At 34.8% G+C, this 22,040-nt stretch overlaps 1 protein-coding gene across 2 annotated transcripts in view; it reads right to left on the bottom strand.

Annotated features, from left to right (window-relative positions):
- Nucleotides 1-14,541: 14,541 nt before the first annotated feature.
- ccbe1 (collagen and calcium binding EGF domains 1) overlaps nucleotides 14,542-22,040 on the bottom strand; it is a 99,758-nt gene continuing 92,259 nt past the window's right edge. For both annotated transcript variants that reach the window (NM_001163923.1, XM_017352782.4), the window contains exons 10-11: nucleotides 17,228-17,263; nucleotides 14,542-14,961 (exon numbers count right to left, since the gene is read on the bottom strand). In NM_001163923.1, coding sequence (NP_001157395.1) covers nucleotides 14,701-14,961; nucleotides 17,228-17,263 — 297 coding nt within the window. In that variant the 3' untranslated portion in view covers nucleotides 14,542-14,700. The remainder of the gene's footprint in view (nucleotides 14,962-17,227; nucleotides 17,264-22,040) is intronic.

The following is a 22,040-nucleotide window of genomic DNA, read 5'->3' as shown; positions in this document are numbered from 1 at the left end:
CGTTCAGTTATCAAGCTGATATGAGTTCAAGTTGTAGAATAAATTCAGAGAGAATGAGTCCAAAAACTATATATTTTAGCTAATCAAATGGTTTGGTTTTGCTTCTAGCATTAGATTAACACAAAAACTAGAATTAATTAATTGATAACTCATTCAGTTTGAGTTCTGCCTGATATAAATAGTTTATAAGTTACCATAACTCTTTAAAAATTATAAGTTAATCTTTTAGCAATTTTCACTGTTAGGTTTTACAGTGTACAAAAAGTATTTTAATAAAGCTAAACAGATATTAAAATACAATCAATTAAATAAAAACTATATAATACACACGCATTTAAATAAGAGACAAAATGAAAAAACGTAAGAACTATTAATAAAAGGAACCCAAGTAAAAAAGTATTTAAAAATACATCCCAATTAAATGAAGTGTTAGCACATAGTTCTTCTCCATCTTGTGGCACCTACTTCATAAGCGAGTGTGTTGGAGAGTGTGTGTCCACATAAAGAAATAATGCCCTTTGTGCGTGCATGTGTGTGGTGTTTCGAGCACTCAAACATTACCTTAAAGTGGCTCAACACTGCATGTGTGTATATGTGTGTGTGCGCATGGAGTGCTCTCTCATTATCAGTCCAGACTAAAGCACATTCACCGGAGAGGCCGTGGCCCGCTCTTATTTACCGACACACGAAAACGAAAGCTTCCAAACAATATCCAAAGGATTCCTTTATCCCCACAAGTGCTCGCCATCCCCTCCACCTTTCAATGTCCCCCCTTTTCAGATACCTGCACGGAAGAATGAAAAAAAAAGAAGAAGAAGAAATTTACGACAAAAGGATATCCTCAACTTTCCTCAGTGGCCCCCCTCGCTGAGATGGAGAGCCTAGTTTAAGACCTTTATTTGTGTAAAACCTCTCATTAACTCTGCTCATGCTGTCTCCCTAGGCCTGCCGTGCCTTAAGTAGCGCGCTTTGTGAAAGAGCTACCAATTAGTCGCCCATCAGCTCCAATTAGAAGAGACAAAACCTGTATAAAGATAACTGAAGGAGAGCTTTCCTTTCCTCACCTTGTTTCTACCTCTGCAAGAGCCCTGCAGTGTTGTGGAGATGGGAAGCCAGGCCTCCCAGGAATCTCAGAAGGAGGGCTATTCAGTCCCCGTACCTGTTTACGGCTTCTAAAGCGTTCGGCTTGCACACAATCGGCCTTTGTCCTCCCGGTGCTTCCTTTAACTCAGGGCCCAACAAGAGCAAGCTTTCACTAGCACTCACTTTCTTTCTGCAGAGTGAAGAGAGGGGGGAAAAGAGAGAAAGAGAGAAAAAAAAAATGAGCTGAAGGAGTGGCTTTCGCCTCATTAAAATTGAATTTGCACTGTCCTGTAATTACATGGGAGGGCAACAATGTATTTCTTCCCTTCAATGAAGGTTTTCTGGGGCAGTTAATTTGGTGCTTGCATTTAATCTCTTAAAGGCATTAATTAGTGCAGAGTGAAACCCTAATTTCCTCCGTCGTTCCGAGTTTTTCCCTCCTGTCGCTGGTCCGATCCGAGCAAGCGCCGTTAATAAAATTACCTCATTAATGACTTTTATTCCAGCAGAGTGACTCATTCAGGATCTGCCATTAAGCATTAGCTTGATGCTGTTTGAATGGGGCCCGGGTGGTGGGTGGTGGGGGGGGGGGGGGGGGGGGGGGGGGCGCATTCACTTTCACTTGTGTTTTTTCCCTCGTAGTGGGCAGTTCTAAATAATGAGGGAAGCAGCCAGTGAGATATAATTAGGAACAAGGGGGCACTTCAGCAAATATTTGAAATCTTTTAAGGCTGGCTCTTGTACACTGTCCATTAATTACTTCCAGATGGGATTTCGGAGGGGAAATATTGTTGGCTGAATGATGTCCTGTTTACCTCTTCCCCGCCCATTTTGGTTCTCCTCTTAAGACCTTCTTGTTTATTTGTTTCATGCACCTTTTCAGTTTGGGTTTATAATAATAATGGTGGCGGTGTTAAATGTCAAAGGCCGAAATTAACTTGTTGACATCATGTTTCGATTAATGAAATAACTTTCATTCATTCATTTTCCTTCGGGCTAGTTCCTAATTTATCAGTGGTCGCCACAGCAGAATGAACCGCCAACTATTCCAGCATATGTTTTACGCAGTGGATGCCCCTCCAGAAACAACCCAGTACTGGGAAACAGAGAATAACTTGTGAATGTAAAAATGCAGCACACAAATGCTTGGCACAACAAATTGATTTCAGTGAATTGCACTTCTCTGAGATATGTTTATTGCATATACTCTTATTACGATGATATTAATTTATTTGATCTATCTATCTGACCACATGTGTTTAGACTGTGGGGGAAAAGGAATTAAATATTTTGACTGCTTTTTAGCTCCTTTTCTGGACTTTAAATGTCTTGTGACTGCACAATATTGGAAAAAACAGACAATTCAATTCAATTCAGCTTTATTTGTATAGCGCTTTTACAATGTAGATTGTGTCAAAGCAGCTTCACATAAATGGTCATAGTAACTGGATCAGGGTAGTTCAGTTTTTAGTGTTTAAGTTCAGTTCAGTTTAGCTCAGTTCAGTGTGGTTTTAAGTCATTACTGAGAGTACAAACACTGAAGAGCAAATTCATCGATGCGTAGCTCTACCAATCCTGAACCATGCAAGCCAGAGGCAACAGCGGAGAGGGAAAAAAACCTTCACTGATAGGAGAGTGAAGAAAAAAACCTTGAGTGAAATGGGACTTAGTTGGGCACGATTATTTTAATTTCTCCGCTGGCCAAAAGTCTTGTGCAGAACTGCAGTCTCAGCGGTGGAGACAGTGTGATATTTTTTTTTTTCTGCGATACATAATGCGATTTTGAGTATAATTTTAACAGATGAAATGAATAGCTCTATTTGAAAAGAATGATTAATTTCGGTATAGTTTTGTTTGATAATAGGACGATTTTATAGTGGAGCGCATCTGCATAAAATGTAATAAACTAAATCACAAGAAACAATGAATACAGTAAAGCAAAGTTACAAAAGTAATAAATGCATTATGGTTTTTCAGGGAGACTAAAACTATTCAGGTATTTAAATTTAATAATTTAATATAGATTAAATAACACTGTTTAATCTTCATTATTTTATTCATCATTTGTTTTTTATATTTCCCAAATGATGTTTAACAGAGCCAGGAAATTTTCACAGTATGTCTGATAATATTTTTTCTTCAGGAGAAAGTCTTATTTGTTTTATTTCAGCTTGAATAAAAGAAGTTTTTAATTTTTTAATAACCATTTTAAGGTCAAAATTATTAGCCCCTTTAAGCTATATTTTTATTTGATAGTATTTTTAGTTTTTTTTGTCAAAAGTGGTCTATCTTAGTGGTTTTGAGTGAAAAATCCGATTAAATACATGCATATTTTCCTAAAATAGGTTTCTATTAGCTCAAAACAACTATTAGGTGTTTGGAATGTATAAAGTACACTGTACATTTTTTTTTTACTTGAATCAAATGAAATTTTAGTCATCGCAACTTACATCAACAAAACTAACTAAAATATTAGGTTAAACTTTGTATAAAACATGTAGTTGAAACCTGATTAACTTATTAAAAATCAGGTAAAGTAACATACTAAAGTGAAGTAACATGACCTTTGACACATAAGTTTAGTATAGCTGTCAAAATTAGCGGGTTGCATGCGTTTAATTTGAAATATTTAACGCGTTAAAAAAGATTAATGCAATTAACGCAGTTGCAGTTTTTTATTTCCTGTTGTGGCTAACGTGCGTTTAATCTGCAAAGAAATATGGATAAGACCAAGGAAGTGCTTTTTGAAGGAAAGTTGCAGTATAAAACAATTGACGTCACATTACCAGACTATCCAGCGTTTCCTCCAGAGTTTTATGCAATTTCAGGTGTTTCATTTTTAATTTTTAGACTGTAAGTGCAGTTCAGCAGTTCACTTTCGTTCAGCAACATATCGTTCATGCCCCGTGACAATTATTGGATGAAAATATGAAGTAAGTACTGATGGAAGAGTGTTGTTTTAATGGAATTTGATACCGCATGGCGAATGGAAAAAAAACCTCTGCATTTCGTGACTCAGGTGGTCCTTTAAGGTAATTAAAAATTGCTGCTTACATGGTAGACTCTTAACCAGAGTATTATCTTAATCATACAAGCGGAGGATTGGTGTCCATGTAAATGTACTCCGTGAAAGTGCCAAATGATGTCGCAAGCTGTCAAAGACAGCCCATTCCTCTGCCTTTAAGTTGATTCTATGCGCCCTTAAATGTTTCAATAAGTTTGACGTGTTTCCCCCTTTACACGCAACTTTTGTAAAGCGTCTGCTTCTCGTTGCTGTGTCAGAATCCTTGCTTGTAAAAAAACAGCCATGCCTTGGAACGCTTAGTTTTAGCAAATTTGATAAACGCGATCGTGCGTGTTGATGTTATCTAAAGGGTTGATCTAAAGGGAGTCTGCACTGTACTGTGCGCGTTGTGTGTGTGTGAGTGTATGTGTGCGTTTTCTAGCAACAAGACCAAATGCCTAACATCGCTGACAGTGTCTGTATCCCTCAAAACTGTTTAGAATTAAATGTTTAGAGATGGTGTGACTAAAGTCCCTGTAAGAAGTCTATAGTCTTTTGTGCGTGCCTTTGATGTACCCCTTAGTGCTTCTTGCATCCTTTTTACAGCACCAGTTGCACCAAAATTAGGCACAGAAAATCATATTCTGATCCAGCGATTCTGCTTGTGAGAGACTGTTCTCACTCTCAGGTCACATCAATTAAAAAAGGGCCACATTGGCCCCCGATAATGTCAATAGACTGGACTGTCTTAGCAACTGGCTGAATGTAAAGGAGGTCTAACTAAACTGTTTCTACTTTATAATTAATGTTCTCAACTCACAGCGATACAACTTTACAATGAGTACAATTGTTTGTATTCAATACTTTATCATTATAATTTTCCATTTTCCATATTTGAATGCCTGTATTTTGATTTTTTTTGTAGTCCACTTAGAATCCAACATGGAAATCATTTTTGTTTGTTATTGGCATTGATTGTTTTGAATTTCAAATGGCACTTACATGCCTGTGTTTTTATTTCTGTAATAAATATGGCTTTTCGCGATTAATTGTGATTAATTACTAAAAAAAGTGTGATTAATAAGTTAATTTTTAAATCGATTGACAGCCCTAATATAAAGACATATGAAGAGTAGATGCAAAAGCCTTTAAATGTCATGTGAAATGTTCTCATAAAATGAGCATTTTTGTCAGCCGCTTATGTTTATGTTCAGTTATTTCACTTTAAAGGCAATGTAAAGAACTTATTTGTCATTATGAAAGTGAAATTACTGAGCCTACACACAGAAGTTGGTGAAAAATGCAAATTTTAGAAGCAATTATCAGATGGCTTTTAGAGGTGTTTGCATCTAAACTCTTCATATATAATAATATATTTATATACTTTAAAAATTGAATATTAATCCACAGGCACAGATTAAGAATCTGGGCACATTGTCTTGTAGAGCCCCCTACCCGGCCACATCTCTATGAATTAAAAAATAAGAGTATGATTCATTTTTTTTGTAAAATCTATAATGTATTGTCCACATTTTAAAAATAACTTATACATAGTACATATGTTTATAGTTTACAAAGATTTAACTTATTTTAAAGAATTTAAAGCTCACTTTGAAAAAATACTATTTTTTTTTTAAAATACTTGTTCGAGTTTACCAAATCAGTACTAAAAATATGAATTTTAAAGGGTATTTTCATGTTTTCAACTTCTACAAACATTCTTATTATTGGCATATAACACATAATGCCTCTTCAATCCAGTTCTATGAATCCGAGTCTTCCATAAAAAATCCATAATCCAGGAATAATGGTGGTGAAAGTGTTCAATAGCCTTTTCTTGTAACCAATTACAGAAATCCACTTTCAGAAATAATGAAAAATAAACAATTATGAACATTCATGTTTAGCCTACATGTGTGCATTTTCCAGTAATCTTCATTGACACTGTAATTCATTTGTAGTGTTTAATTCAGTTTATCAGTTAGACCTGTTTAAACCAGCTAAGACCAGCAAAGCTCCTCAGTCTGGTTTTCAGATGCTGCCGGAACGATGACTTCAGTGGAAATAGATCTAAACAGGGACAGCTTTTAATTACAGTGAGGGGAATTGGGGCGCAAAAACCTCTCAAAAGAGAGACATGGAAAGGGTGTCAGGCTTTTGAGCCGAGATAATTGGGACCAGATCTGAACATGGATTGATTTTTTGGGGATTGTGCCATATGGAACGCAAGCCAAGGCAGTCCTGAATGAGCTTCCCTGTGCCAAGTAACCCAATTGTAAACGGCTATACCTCAATTCAAGCTTACCAGCAACCCTGAAATGTCAAAGTATACTCTATTTTAAAAACTGTTTAGATGTTTATTTGGCTTAAGAGTGGCATTTTTTTATATTATTTAAACCCATATGAACACATTTGACATTTTATATATATATATATATATATATATATATATATATATATATATATATATATATATATATATATATATTTTTTTTTTTTTTTTTTTTTTTAAGTATAAACAATGTACTACCGACCACATCATCAGCAACGAAATGTCAAATAAATACACAATAATAAGCAATGTAGCTAACGAACTTATCTTATTTTAGGAGCTAAATTAGTCTAAAACAAAATAGACGAAAACAATTAGCTTCCAGCCTGACTGAATGCGTTTGGAAAGGTACAAAAGACTAATTCATGTTGCCTATTTCACATTTATGACATTTAATCGAGTGAGTGAAGGGTTTAACTAACGTTACAAAAGGCATTGTGAGAATATAATGCAATTCATCTGGTTATTTATCTCGTTATGAGGCGGGAAATTAAGACAGAAGAGAATAACGACTCTCACTGACCTGTGCAGACTTTGAATGAAGTGATAATTTTACACGGTGTCAAAAACATTAGTATCATCGCTTAGGGTGTCATATTTTTTGTTGTTTCAACTCACGACGGGACGAAGTCTGGAGTTTCTGGGTTGTTGCTGCCATCTTGTGGGAGAAAACCACCTCACACCTGCGGCACGGCATTATAGATAATAACACAGCACTACTGCCACCTGGTGGGTTAATATACACACAACGACATAGTGTGTAAAGTTACAAAACAGGGGTAGCCTAAAGTCTAGATAGGATACAGCTGCGGATATGCACATCAGTATTGCATCATTTTTATGAAACTGTATAACAATAATTCATATTTTACAGTACTGTGACGGTTGGGTTAAGGGTTGGAAGTAGATGTTAAAAATGCAATTTATTGGGTAATTAAATAAATCACATAAATAATACTCGGTACAACTACTGACGGTTAGGTTGAGGGTTGGGGTGGGGTAATAAAAACAATTAATGGGAAATGAAATAAATAATATAATAATATAATAAAATAATAATATAATGAAGTCATTTTCGTTAACTTGTATTTCGTTAACTATCTAATCTAGCGGGCAGCACAGTGGTGCAGTGGGTAGCGAGAGAGTTACAGGAAGAAGGTTGCTGGTTCGAGCCTCGGCTGGGTCAGTTGGCATTTCTGTGTGGAGTTTGCATGTTCTCCCCGAGTGTGTGTGGATGTTTCCCAGAGATGGGTTGCTGCTGGGAGGGCATCCGCTGCGTAAAAACATGCTGGATAAGTTGGCGGAAAGTTTTGCTGTGGCGGAAGTAATAATACAGTAAATAATATTTTACCAAATAACTAGGCAGGATAGAGTGTTGAAACATGCTGAAAAAATCTGTGTGTATGTATGTATGTATGAATAGTGTCCCTACCCCCTATGATTAAATTTACAGGAAGAAAATGGCATCAAATAAAATATTGTGGCCATCTTCATCTCGTGGTTAATTCTGACCAATGACGTTGCTGGATTTTGCATCGCTAATGAATGTACCATTAATAAAATAAAATGTTGGCCTACTACACGTTTGTTAAAAAGTAGCCTAATTATTTAGCACAATGATTGAATTTACAATTTAAATGACAGAAGTCAATAGGCCATTTTTTATTTATATCATTTTTGGTCATTTGCTAGGAGAAAATAATGTGTGAAACTCAATGACTTTCTCTCTAATAAGCTGTGCAGATATATGCACACAGATTTTTAATTTCAGTCAGCCAGCCAGGCCTCAGAGCTATGTTTCCTGCCATACTGATAAACTTCCGGTGAACGGTTAACGTGACTTTTATCCATTTTATACGCTTCCTTTTACAGCATCAGTGTTGTAATGTAATTAAAATACAATCAGTTAACTAGACTTCAGCATTCATTTAGTTGCTAAAGCATAAAATGAGATAAAAAGCCGTTTACACACACGCACCCGTCAGGATTAGCAGGCTAGTGCAGAAGTTCCAGCCTGATCTCATGAGAAAATGTAAGTATTTTACATTTTTGCAGTTTAGTGGCTAATTCGTACAAATTCGTACGAGTTCAGTCGTAAGAAAATGTACGATTTTAAAAAGGAGGCGTGGCACCTAACCCCACCCCTAAACCCAGCTGTCATTGGGGGATACGCAAATCATACTAAAATGTACGAATTAGATCGTACAAATTTGTACGAATTACCCACTAAATGAAAAAGTTACGAATTGCCATGAGATTGTGTTGGAAGTTCCATTGAATATACTGGGGTAAAATAAATGCTCATATTTTAAAACAATCTGTACAATCTTGTACAATCTGAGACCCGCTTTATATCGGATATCACTCAGCCAGTGGGATTGCTGATTTTTAAAGAAAAAAGACCTAAACGACTTAAACGAGCCGATTTTGTAACTGCATACAGTTCACCGGAATAAAAGTCCTTTCGCATATTTCTGCATATATGAAGCCGCGGCGCGAGGAATCATCATGGCTTTTAGCTGAAATTACCTTGCAAAAAACGGCTTACGCTACATAAAATTAACACCAATTTAGGTTCAGATGAGCTTGAAATACTAACAAATCAAATCCTCAATAGTGAAACGTAGTTGGTTTAAGTTTCTGAAAATGCGGTGCGCAGGAGGCTTGTCCACTTTATCGTGATTCAAGTTCTGCTTCTTTCGCCCCATGTTCGCACAGAGGCCAACATTATTCCCTCACAGCCAAGGATTTGCCTTCTTACTCCCGAAATAAAAGCTCAGAAGCGTCCTTTTCCGCTCAAGGAAAGAGAAAAAAGGGGAAATAAAGTTGGTTCATGCTCAGTTTAGAAGTGCGAATATCACAACGTGTGAAATTGCTGCATTTAAGATCTGATTCCTTTAAAAAAAATCACGATTATCACACCACTGCATTAAATTATATTTGTTTATTATATACTGTATGTCTTTAAAGTATGGACATTAATTTTACCCCAGTATTTTCAATAGAGTTTTTGCACTGCTGCTAATGACGGCACCTGTGTTTAAACAGTCTTCCATCAGTTTTTTCGCTTTAATAACCAACTGAATGCTTAAGTCTAATGTATTGTAATTACAATACAACATTGATGCTGTAAAAGGAACCATATGAAAGCGAAAAATCATATAGCATATTGAACAGTGTAAAACTGATCTATTTTCATTCACAATTAACGAAGAGGCTCAAATATACCTCACAAACACAATTCTAATCCCTCCCCTACGTCAGCCTTTAATAAAATGTAACCTTACCACCAGTTTCCAAACGTTCATAATAACCGTTTCACTTGGTCGAGTGATAATATTGTCTTTGCTTTCGCTCTCAGCCTGGTTGTTTCTTTCTCTCTGGAAACCGCTGTTTTGATGAAGTCTGTATAACTGGCCCACAGGGTGAAGTGAGTGCGGTTTTTGGCTGTTTACTTCAGACGAGCTTCTCTTCACGGGCCATTACTGAGCGCCTCTCACTGGGATCGCTACAATTTAACCATGAAATGTGAAGGGAAAAAGTGTCAGGATCACAAGAGTGTATATGATGGTGGGAATACATGTGGGGAAGAGGTCAGTCAAGCTTGTTTGGGGCTGATTTACAAGCTTCAAATGGTCGAATTAAGCGCCGGTGAGAAAAAGGAAACTTCAGAGCTCCAGTTTATGAATGAAGCCTAGGCCTACTTAATAATGCTAATTGTAGCCTAACACTTGACAACAACGGGGAAATATACTTGTATGTTTCCTACAGGGGTCAGTATTCAGATTGCTTTTATTCTCACTCCTGTTTCAGTTTTACAAGGGCCTCAAAGCCTTTACAGACAGCCTGCTTCAGAGTTCCTTACTCATGTCAACACCTATAGAAAACAGAACATAGGCAGAAGGTGCAGAAGCAGCTATGCGTGATCTTGTTGTCCTCCCAGATAAATGAGTGCAAATGGTAATGACGTTCCATAGCTGTGATCCACTTCATGAACTCTGAGGAGAAAAAAAAAGTTGAGAAAGAAAGCAAGATGTTTTTTTAGGTGAGGATTATTGAGGAAAAACAAAGCTGCTGAGCAAAATTTGCACAAAATGAACATGTACACTCATTGTAAATATATAGGCTCTTGCGTAACAATGTAAAATATTTAAATATATAATAATATGCCATTATATGAACCTACTGTTTTTAAAGAGTGCCTGTTTTGATAATGTTGATTTCTTGGCTTGGATGTGAAGTATGACTTAGAGAGCAAACTCACAGAAATAGGGTATATGCCGAGCTAGTGCTGTTCTCATGCTGATACACTTCCGGTGACCTGTTATTGTGAACTTTTTTCCATTTTATACGGTTTCTTATACAGCATCGATGTTGTAATGTTATTAAAATACATTCAGTTAAATAAATTTTAGCATTTATTTAGTTGCTCAAGCGTAAAATGAGACAAAAAGCCGTTAACTCGCACGCGCCCGTCAGAATCGGCAGGCTAATGCAGAAGCTCCATTGAATATAATGGGGTAAAATAAATGCTCATATAATAAAGATATGGTGGGGGAAATGTAATTTAATGCAGTGCTTCTTGTACAATCTGAGATCCACTTTAAATCGGATATCACTCAGCTGGTGGAGATCGCTGATTTTTAAAGAAAACAGACTTAAAACGCACCGGATTTTGCTTTGCCATTCAATTCGCCGGAAGCGCTTAACCCAGGTTAATGGCAAATTAAAACTCCTATTAGCATGCTTCGGCATATACCCCATTAGACTCATTTTGATATGAAGAAATGGTTTGTTTTCATTGCATGCAGGGCTTGACATTAACTGTTTTGATCACCAGCAACTGTGGCTAGTAGTTTTCCAATGTACTAGCCACTTGGTATTTTCACTAGCCACAATTTTGCCAAAATTTATATGCATAAATTTGACTTTGGCATCCTAATATTACTTGATTAAAAATATGTGTTTTGTCCACATACTTTTTTTGTGTGTGTTGTGACCTTTTTTCTAAGTGTTGCATTGCAATTAGTTTTATTTCACATGACTTTTTAGGGCTCAACACCACGGGATTTACCAACTTTCTCTCTAGCCACACCAAACGAATTATTTCCTTGCCAAAAATGTTAAATAATGTGTAAAAACAAGCAAAATATAGCTTTTTATTCAACAAAAATGTTCTTAAAAATTTACCTTTAAAAAAAATATTTTCATGTATCTTAAACTAGTCTGTCCTGGCTGCAGGTTCCATGATCACCAGTTAACTATAAATAAATGAAGTTATTCCAACGCAATCTCACAGCAATTCGTAACTTTTTGATTTAGTGGCTAATTTGTATGAATTCATACAATCTAATTCGTGCAATTTAGTACGATTTACTCATCACCCAATGACTGTTGGGATTAGGGGTGGGGTTGGGTGCCACGCCTCCTATTTAAAATCGTACATTTTCATACGACTGAACTCGTACGAATTAGCCACTAAACTGACAAAACGTAAAACACTTACGTTTCCTTCTGAGATCAGGCTGGTTAATCTCATATTAAAGCAATGTTATTGTAAAGGACGATAATTAATAATTTTATATTAATAAAAATAACTAAGCAAAAGAAAACGTGCGCATACGGTTAACGTTAGGTCCATAAATAATCAGTTCAAAGAAGTGTTAAAGTGAAAGTCGGCAACCGACTGTGGATGCACAAGCACTACTTTTTCCCAGTCTATTTTAAAGAGAATTGATCACACCAGTTGCGTTTTCAGGCACAGTTGCTTTGCGCAAGGAAATGGGACACGGAAGCTTTTAAGCCCTGGTCCGAATCACATCAGCTGTGCGCGCGACACACAAAAGCCCTAGTCAATGAGTTAAGATTGTCTGTGTCTCATTGTGCGCCTGATCATCCTCTCGTTCGCTATTCACCTGCTTTCATTTGCTGACAAATGGTCTTAAACTAACATTCTAATCTTTAGTGAACAGCCAGCACTGGCAATTAAAAAATTATTTTAACCAGCCAAAGTGGCTAGTGGGGGTGTCTGTCTAACCCACTACAGATGAAATTTACCCACATTTGGTAGGTTGGTGGGTGTTAATGTAAAGCCCTAATTGCATATGTTCATAAAAGCCCCAAATCTCAACAATGTGTGTGATATTATTATAATCATGATAACAAAAGGTTAATGTGTACGCATGTATGCTCTATTAAGTCAACTAATTTTTAGTTAAATATCACAGCAGTTATGCTTCATATACTGTACACTACTGTAAATGAAAAAGATGGAGTTTACCTTGAATTTCGGGATGAATCCCTGGCATGCTGATGTCACTTTAGATTTGTTGTTTTATCAGCTTTTTCCTCCCCATATGGTTAACAGTCTATTTGTCTTGGCATCAAGCGTGAATCTTCTTTTACTCTTACCTGTTGCCATCTCATTATAGTTTGATCAGACAGACAGACGCCCTTATGGATGATGATGATGCAATCGCATTGTGTACTGTGGATCAGATCCTTTTTAAATGTGTGTGTGTGTGCATCAAGCATCACACACTAAGATTAATTCTGATTGGATACTTACCAAAACACATCCCTCAATCACATTCTCGTCTCGTTTTTATTAATGTCAATGAAAATGTCAGTATATTTTTATTATAGTTGTTGTCATCATCTCTTAATTTTTATTTAGTTTTCACCTAGATTTCGTCAGTGGAAAGTTGTTTGTCATAAAAATTATGACGAAAATGTTTCGTCAATTAAATTAACACAGCTACGATGTTATGTTCTCTATGCATAAATTATTACTGTGATGACAAAGTCGAAACTGTTACGTCCATTTCCCGCTAACATTTACATGTAAGTGCTGTTGAGCACGTTCTTAAACAGCGCTGATTTGTTGTTGTGTTCATGTGCTCAACAGAAATGACTGTGATTAGCCATGAAGGTTATCAGTTCACCAAACACACCGCTGTTTACTGAGTGTAAACACAGATACAGAGACATTGGAGTGTTTTAAAGTCACATCGATCAGCTGGTTTGTCTATAAGCTGAAATATGAGTGATCCGCTGATGAATCATGGCTTAAAAATGCTTCAGTGTCCCTGTATCTGTGGTTGCACTCGGTAAACATCGGTGAATTCAGCCTATCCCAGTCTTTTCTGTTGAGCACGTGAACACAATAGCACATCAGCACTGCACTCTAAAAAATATAGTTTAGACAAAACAAAAAAAAATGTACGTAACAGTTTGCTTTAATATATTCAAGTTACGACAACGTCTAAAAAAAGTGGTTCAGGCAACAAGTTTTATTATGTTAGCCAAATCTTTTTCTCTTCAATCAGAGGCATTCAATAAACTCTAAAATAAAAAAAATTAAAGTTAAATTAAAAAAGTCGAGTACTCAAAAAAATAAGTTGTTTCAAATAGTATTTTGAAAACAAATCCAGTGTCATGTGCGTAATTACATGCATGTTTTCAAGTTTAGAACCTCAAATAAATTAAGTAGCTGTAATTTTTATTGTTTTGTTTGTTTTCAAATTTACTGTTCATGTTTGTATGAAATACATTTAACAACATTTTTGTTTTACTGAATTTTTTTTTGTATAAACTACAGGTTTTTATTGTTTTACAAAACAAAAACATGTACTGTCCCATATTATCAGTATAAAAAAGAACAAAAAACATCAGTGTGTGGACTGAAAAATACAAAACAACTCCATTAGTGTGGAAAAATTGAGATATCAACCCAATTTCTTTGGGTTGCTACAAGTTAAATATTGTTTTAAAGTATTATTTATCTTTAAATTATCCACATTTTTTAAATCGATGTCATTTAAATTATTGTAATTCAATATTTTTCTGTTTTGAAAACTTTATAAAATGATTCTGGCAATTTAAAAGTTTTAATCTAATCAGCATTTTAGATTTTTTAAGTTACAATAATGTATTAAACTATGTAGTGGTACAGACCCCTCGACTTATTTTTTAGAGGGTGTTTAAGAATGCGCTCAAATGTTTGCAGGAATTTGACGTTTTTAAACCTTCAGTATCGATTGGTATCGAATTCAAGTATCATGACGACCCTTAATGCAAACTAGTTAAATAGCAGACAAAAGACACGTTCAGAGTGACCAAATTACAAAAAATGTACATCTTTTATGTTATAAAAATAGAAATTTCATACAGTGAAATATATTCAGCCTTCTTTCCTCAGCGAGTATACAGTTAAATAGCAGTCATTCTGTAATATTTACACCATCAGTTTTTTCAGTTCTTGTATTGTTTACTGACAGTCTCAAACCGGCCAATCGGGATTTTTTAAGTTCCGAGGTAATTTCCTCTTCCTGCTGCTCTTGGGAGGGCTCTGGGATTTGTAGTCTTCGCCGGATCCGAAGTCCAGGTTCTCCGGTGTGTCTCTCCAGCTGTCCGGGGCAGATGGGAAATCCTCAAATGAAGAATGTAACGGTCTGCTGAAGACTTTACTCTGCAGCTCAGCGATGTCGTTACGAATGTCAGCCATCATGAGTAACAGGAAGTCAAAGGATCCTGGTGGGCCCTGAAAACACCATCACACACAAGAGTAAAGCAAAAGCACACTGGGCCTGCACAACATATCGTTTTAACATGGATATTGCAATGTTTGCATTCGCAACATCGCAGGGTGTGCAATGTTGAGTCCGAATTATAGTTGACCAGGAGCTACAGAATTGCAGTTAATCACTGTATTTACATGGAATTTATACAATGTTTTTTTTTTTTTTTAATTCAGGATTTTTGTCTGGTTTCAAGTCCAAATATCTACATTTCAAAGTCAAAACAAGATCATTTTACCTCCCCCACTGGCAGACAATTTAGCTTGTTTTAGGGAAAAACTTAATTTTAAGTTTTGATTTCTTCTGAAGTTAAAAACAAAACAATATTTTTACATGATCAAAGAATTTTTATAAACATTTGAACTAGAAAGGAGACAAAGTAAGAAAAGAATAACATGTTCCTGCACCCGAACACTGGTAGACTCCCCAGAAAACCTTCACAGGAAAATCTTGTGAAACTGTATTCATATTATAATATTTAGTAACAGAAAAATCAAATATTGCAATGTTGAATTTGTCCAACATGATGGATCCCTGAAGCACACTGGTAATATTTGAGACACATTTTTAGCAAAGTCTGTGCTTCTATTTGTTTAATTTAATGAGTTTCTCCTCCAGTCCTGTTTATTTAGCTTTAAAAAAAGAAGCCAAGTCTTAAAAAAAGTTTGTGAGTTCCAGTAACTTATTACACTTGTATTATTATTATTATTTGTACACTAGAAGTTTAAAATTTGAATAAATTTCATATTTATTCTAAAAGTGCAACTGAGCACATAAACAAAAAAGACTATAAAGACTTTTTAATTATTTTATGATTTATTTACATCAGGGATCACCAAACTTGTTCCTGGAGGGCTGGTGTCCTGCAGATTTTAGCTCCAACCCTAATCAAACACACCTGAACAAGCTAATCACAGTGTTAGGTATACTTGAAACACGCAGGCAGGTGTGTTGAGGCAAGTTGGAGCTAAACCCCTGCAGTGCACCAGACCTCCAGGAACTAGATTCGTGACCCCTGATTTACATGATAGCAAATTGGAAACTACATCAGCCATTACTTCATTTTTCAACATCACATAATGCTTAAGGTTACTTAACCTATCACCAATGTAATCTGAGCTAACTACAATGTAACACAATGTAACTTGATGTACAAATGTATCCCCTGAAAAGTATTTATGAAAGCAGTATTTATTTATTTAGTATAATTCTCTTATTTTATAAAAAATTATATATTATCATTATTTTTTTATTATTATTCTCTCATTTATATGTGGTAAAATTAATTTCGAAGGGGTTGTTCCGAAAAAAAAATTGAAAATAAAAAGTTTAAATAAATAAATAAATAAACAAATAAATAAATTTAATTATACAGTGTATTTTTTATATTACTATTAACTGCTAACTTGATTAGTAAGTAATTTTTTATATATTTGTTTCATTTTTTATTATTTTAAACAATTCATTCTTATATAATTTCAAATAGATATTTATGTCATTAGCATTTTAATTCATTATATATTTGTATTATATACTGAACTAAATGTATTATGTATGAATGTATGAATAGTTTAATAAATATAAACACCAAGCAAAACACAATAATACAACAACTATATTAATAACAACAACAACAACAATAATAATAATAATAATGATAATTATAATAACGACAATAATAATAAAATAACAACAACAACAACAACAACAACAACAACAACAATAATAATAATAATAATGACAATAATATAATAATAATAATAATAATAATAATAATAATAATAATAATAATAATAATAATAATAATAATAATAATAAATATTTAGGGTAAAGATCCAAAACAGCTGTGAAATGTACAATAATAGTCACAATAAAGTATTCATGCAGGAACATTTCCACTTTCTGTTCACAATTACAATCAATAGCCATTTAAAACTGAATTCAATTATACTTAAACATTAAATATTGTTTTAAATTATGCACATTTGCATGTAAAAAGTTGTGCAGTATCAGGTGTATATCAGCTTTAAATACAATGGCACACAGTTCAGAAGGGTTGGAACAGGTTTTCGTGGTGTTTTGATGAAAAACAAAACGTGCTTTGAGAGAGACAGACCAATGAGACAGATGAAGAGTGATCAAAGGTAAGAGCGAAAGTTTGAACACACACACTAACATGTAGCAGACATAGGAAGCATGAGAGAAAGTGCCACAATAAGAGGATCTTACTGGAGGTCCGGAAGGGCCGGGAAACCCTCGCTCTCCCTAGAGAAAGCAAACAAATATTTGGGTTAGCAGGATTACAGTAAAGAAGCCATGAGAAGTCTGACGGGACAGTTACTGCCCACTATCTCTCAGTAACACAATCACACGAGGGAAAATAAACTGACTATCAGACGTCTCTCCCTCATTCAGACCCGTAGACAGTTATTAGATAAATTTTTTCAATAAATGAAATATAATATAAATTCAAGCCACAGGCTTACAGCAGCAGAACTTATCAAATGCTGCACAATGTTGCCCGATTTTGTTTTATTAAGCATAGAGTTTTTGGGCTTGTTTTTAATGCATAAATGGATAGTTCACCCAAAAATAAAAACTCTGTCATTATTTACTCTCGCTTCACTTGTTCCAAACCTTTAAGATTTTTTCTTATTCTGAAGAAAACTTTTTGAAAAATGTTGCAACTCTGAAACCATTGACTTTCATGGTATTTCTTTTTCCTATACTATGGAATACAATGGTTACCGTTTTTTATTTTCTTCAAAATATATATTTTGAAATTAAAATACTGTAAATAAAACAAACAAACAAACAAGCAAGCAAGCAAACAAACAAACAAACAAACAAACAAACAAACAAACAAAAAATAAATAAATAAATAAAAGTTAAAATAAAAAGGTTTGTAAGCACTTGAGGGTGAGTAAATGGTGTAAATTTTCATTTTTGGGTGAACTATCCCTTTAACTGTGACAACATTAATAACATAATTTTATGGAATTATTATATTAAAGTGGGAAGATGAAGATTGGGCTCAGGGATTGCGTATACTATTTAAAATAAAATACAAGATTTGATCTTATTTTGATAGATTCTTTGTTGGATTGCCGTGATTGTTTGCATAGCAATATCTCGCAACATCGCCAGTTCTTAAACTGATAGGTAGCAATGAGAAAAGTAGGTTGCGGGTATATTATTGCCCGCATTATTGTGAAATGCAAAATACGATGTATGCAGTTATGTAGTGAACTGTAGGAAACTGATCCTTTATTTGTCGATAACATGTCTTTGTAAATATCATTAGTGTGAAAATGAATGAGTTGTTAATATATCAAATATTGGCTGAAGCATGTATTTCCAGTGAGCTTTTATTTATATTATCTTTACTGATCAGTCAGATGGCATTAAGAAAGTGGAAAGATGAAGGTTGGGGTAAGTGATTCTGTATAATCTTGTGAAAAAAATTTGATGATTTAACGTATTTTACTGCATTGCCATAGTTACACCTGTTTCACAGCGCAAGCAAAGCGTGAGCAGCGCATATGGAGAGCAGAAGAGATATTGTTTAATATTCAGCTTAAAGTGACATTTAAAGCCTTAATTGGGTAATTAGGCAAGTTGGGTATGGTATAACGATGGTTTGTTCTGTAGTTTATTAAAAAAAATGCTTTAAGGGGCTAATAATTTTGACCTTAAAATGTTTTTAAAAAAAATTTAAAACTGCTTTTATTGTAGCCGAAATAAAACAAACAAGACTTTTTCCAGAAGAAAAAAATATTATCAGACATACTGTGAACATTTTCTTGCTCTGTTAAACATAATTTAGGAAAAATTGAAAAAAGAAAAAGAAAAATTCACAGGATGGCGAATAATTTTAACTTCAACTGTTTGTACAATTTTTAACCTCCCCAAACCCTGGCCGTGTTTGCAAATCAATCTCTACTTAATGCTATTTAGCTGGTATATGAAACCAGAAGAGTTTATTCAACATCAGAGTGCATATAAATGTTATCTCAACAGCTTTTCTGCACCATTTGGACTGGTCTATAGCTCATTTGGGGTGAGGTATGGCAGTAGGTACCACACAGACGGCCGTTTGGAGATGTTGACCCCTCTGTGGGGATTACGGAGGGTCAGGGTTCACACAGAGGTACAAAAGTGGCCCAGATGTTTTTGATTTGTGAATACAAAGCCAGAAAAAACACGCTATACATGGATCAACCTTGAACCCTGAATCAACCACATGTTGAAAAACAAACTAAATTTCTTTGGAAAAGCATGGGTATGTATAGGGGTTCAACTGAGGCTTGAAACATATAGGGCAAATACATGTAGATTACTGGTAAAGAGTATGGAAAAATTAAGAATTGTTTTAAAAAAGAAGTCTCTTTTGCTCAAATTAAAAAAATGCAACGATGTTGTAAAATTACAATAATATTGCTAACACAAAGAACTGTTTTCCATTGTATTTTTACATTTTGATTTGTTCTGGTGGTGATAAATTAACTAGTATTTATTGAAATATGCTTAATTAGTGTTTAAGAAACTTTTATTTTTCATTTTGGTCTTACTAAATGTCCTTAACTAATGTTAGTGGTGGGCAAAACGAGGCTTCATGACACACTAAAACAGTCGAAGCAAATGTGTCGAAGCTTCAAAACATTTAAAAACGCCACTCTACAGTGACACCTAGTGGTCATTGATTATGTATTGCACTGGTACACCTTCAGCAAAGAAACAATTAAGCAAATTGAGGTATTAAACCCCATGCAGTTGAGTTGAAGTTTAAGTGATTTAGTGAAGTGGTGAGAGTTCCAGACTAGCATGCAGAGATAATGAGTTAGAATCCAGGTTGATGTAGCTATAGATTTTATTTTTAAGTGCTCTGTTCTTGTGTTGTGTTTTAACATTGGTCTGACATCTGACTAATCACTTTGTGAATACATTTGTCTTGTTTTGGTAATGAAAAAGTAACATTATTAAAATACATCATGTCATAATTTGAAAATATTTGAACAAGTCGGGATTCAAACTCGGCCATTTGCAGCACTCTATTTACATGCACGGTCCACTAGGCTACATAAAATAGAGTTTTTTTTCCCAACCCTGTCAGTCAAACGTAGATTCCCCAGGTCTCAAAACGCTTCTGAAATAGCCAATGCTTTGATTTGCTTTAGTCACGGGACCTGGGTGTTTCGGATCATGCAGTGTTTCAAAACACTTGTGCTTCAGGATCTCGTGTCGAAACGTTAGTATCTCTTCAGCCATCCCTAACTAATATTTACTTACACTGAAATAAAAAAATCAGTAAAATATACTTGCTGTGTAAATACCTGTTTTTACATTGTATTTGTGCTTGAATAAATACTTATATGTAATTACATCAGCAATCAATTTCTGTAATTACGCTTACTTTTGACCATTCCTTACACCTTAACCATCTCTAAATCTACCCACACCACCAAACCTGTCACTTGGGAGGGAACCTTTGTCTCTTGTCATGGCTCTGTCTTTCTGCGTGACATATGTGTGCCTTTCCTGTTCTCTGGTTCGCTTTAGTTTTTTTTTTTGTTTTTTTTTTGAGTTGTACATCTATTCAGAAAGCCCAAGCTAAATTTGCTTAAATCTACTAAAAGGGAAGTGAACGTGAAATACGTCACGTGACATTTTACACACACGTAGGTAATTCTGTTGATCCATTAGGTGAGAAGCGGGTGCTACTCTTTGTCTGTTTTTTCCAGCGAGTCCAGGTTAGTGAGGGTCATGTGACGTCGAAGAAGTTTTTTTCTATTTTCAGATTTTGATTAATTATATAAAGGTGGGGAGTTTTTAGTTAGAGGGTGTTTCATTTGTTATTTTCTTTAAATTGGCACAGCTTATTTTCCTTCCCTCTATCAGGTTTGATTCAGTTGATTTGGTTGCTTATTTTGCATTGATTGTACACATTTGTAAATATACTTTGATTGATTAAATATTCTTTTTTTCTTTGTTTTTTAATTCCCACTTTTTGCCATGTGTGTCGATACATAGCAGCTAACATCTCAGGGGAATTTTACAAATATTTGGGTTATAATAATTATGTTTAGCCCTTATGCATTATGAATTCATTACATACAGTATATTTATATTTTGAAAAAAACAAAAAACAAAGTAGTTAGGAACACTTAATATAAAACAGGACTTTAATTTTTAAAGTTGTTTTTCATATTTTAATATGCATCTTGTTATTACATATCTATATATGAACATACACGTATGAAAATATAAGGTGCGTCCCAAATCGCAAATTTTACACCCTTTTGTAGTATAGTTAGTAGCACGCTTACACTGAAAACTCTAAAAATAATAAGTGCACTTTAAATACCCGGATGATGCACTCACTTGACCGGTAAAATAAAGTGTTGAATGATGGACACTTCACGCACTCAACGACAGCAGGTTTGCTCATGTAGTGGAAGGGGCGGAGCTATCAGGCGCATTTATTTTGGATTGTGAAAGCAAAATTCTCCTATGAGAGTGATTATAGCGCCTCCCAGTGAAGAATGCGGCAATACTCACGACAGGTATTATTTGGTACTTTGTTTATTTATTTCACTAATTTGGTAACAGTCAACTTTCATCTGGGAAACTGGTTAAATTTCCAAATGGTAAAAAAAAATTTAGTGCTTCATTTGGGACGACACTACATACATATACTATGCTATTGAGTGTTTAAGTGCATAAGTACATTGTGCATGAGTGTATAGTGTGCCATTTGGGACCCAGCTATAGACTACCTATAGACTTTATATGGAATATTTTTTTAATTTTTCTGGAATTATTATTCACGTATTTCAGTAAAATATAATTCTTTGAGCATTTTTTTGTATAAAAGCTTCCATGTTTTTAGAATTTGTTTATAGTCATTTTTAAACACCCCAATACCCATGTTGTAACTTCATAAGCTTTAAGAAAGCAATATGTAACCCACCGGTCCTACTGCACCCAACCCGGTCTGAGCTGGGATCGAACCGGCAATTCTTTGCATAGGAGTCAGTTGCTC

This window comes from Danio rerio, chromosome 21, assembly GCF_049306965.1.
Source record: "Danio rerio strain Tuebingen ecotype United States chromosome 21, GRCz12tu, whole genome shotgun sequence".
NCBI lineage: Eukaryota > Metazoa > Chordata > Actinopteri > Cypriniformes > Danionidae > Danio > Danio rerio.
The sequence above is the reverse complement of the archived record's forward strand: the minus strand, read 5'-3'. Positions and strand labels throughout refer to the sequence as shown.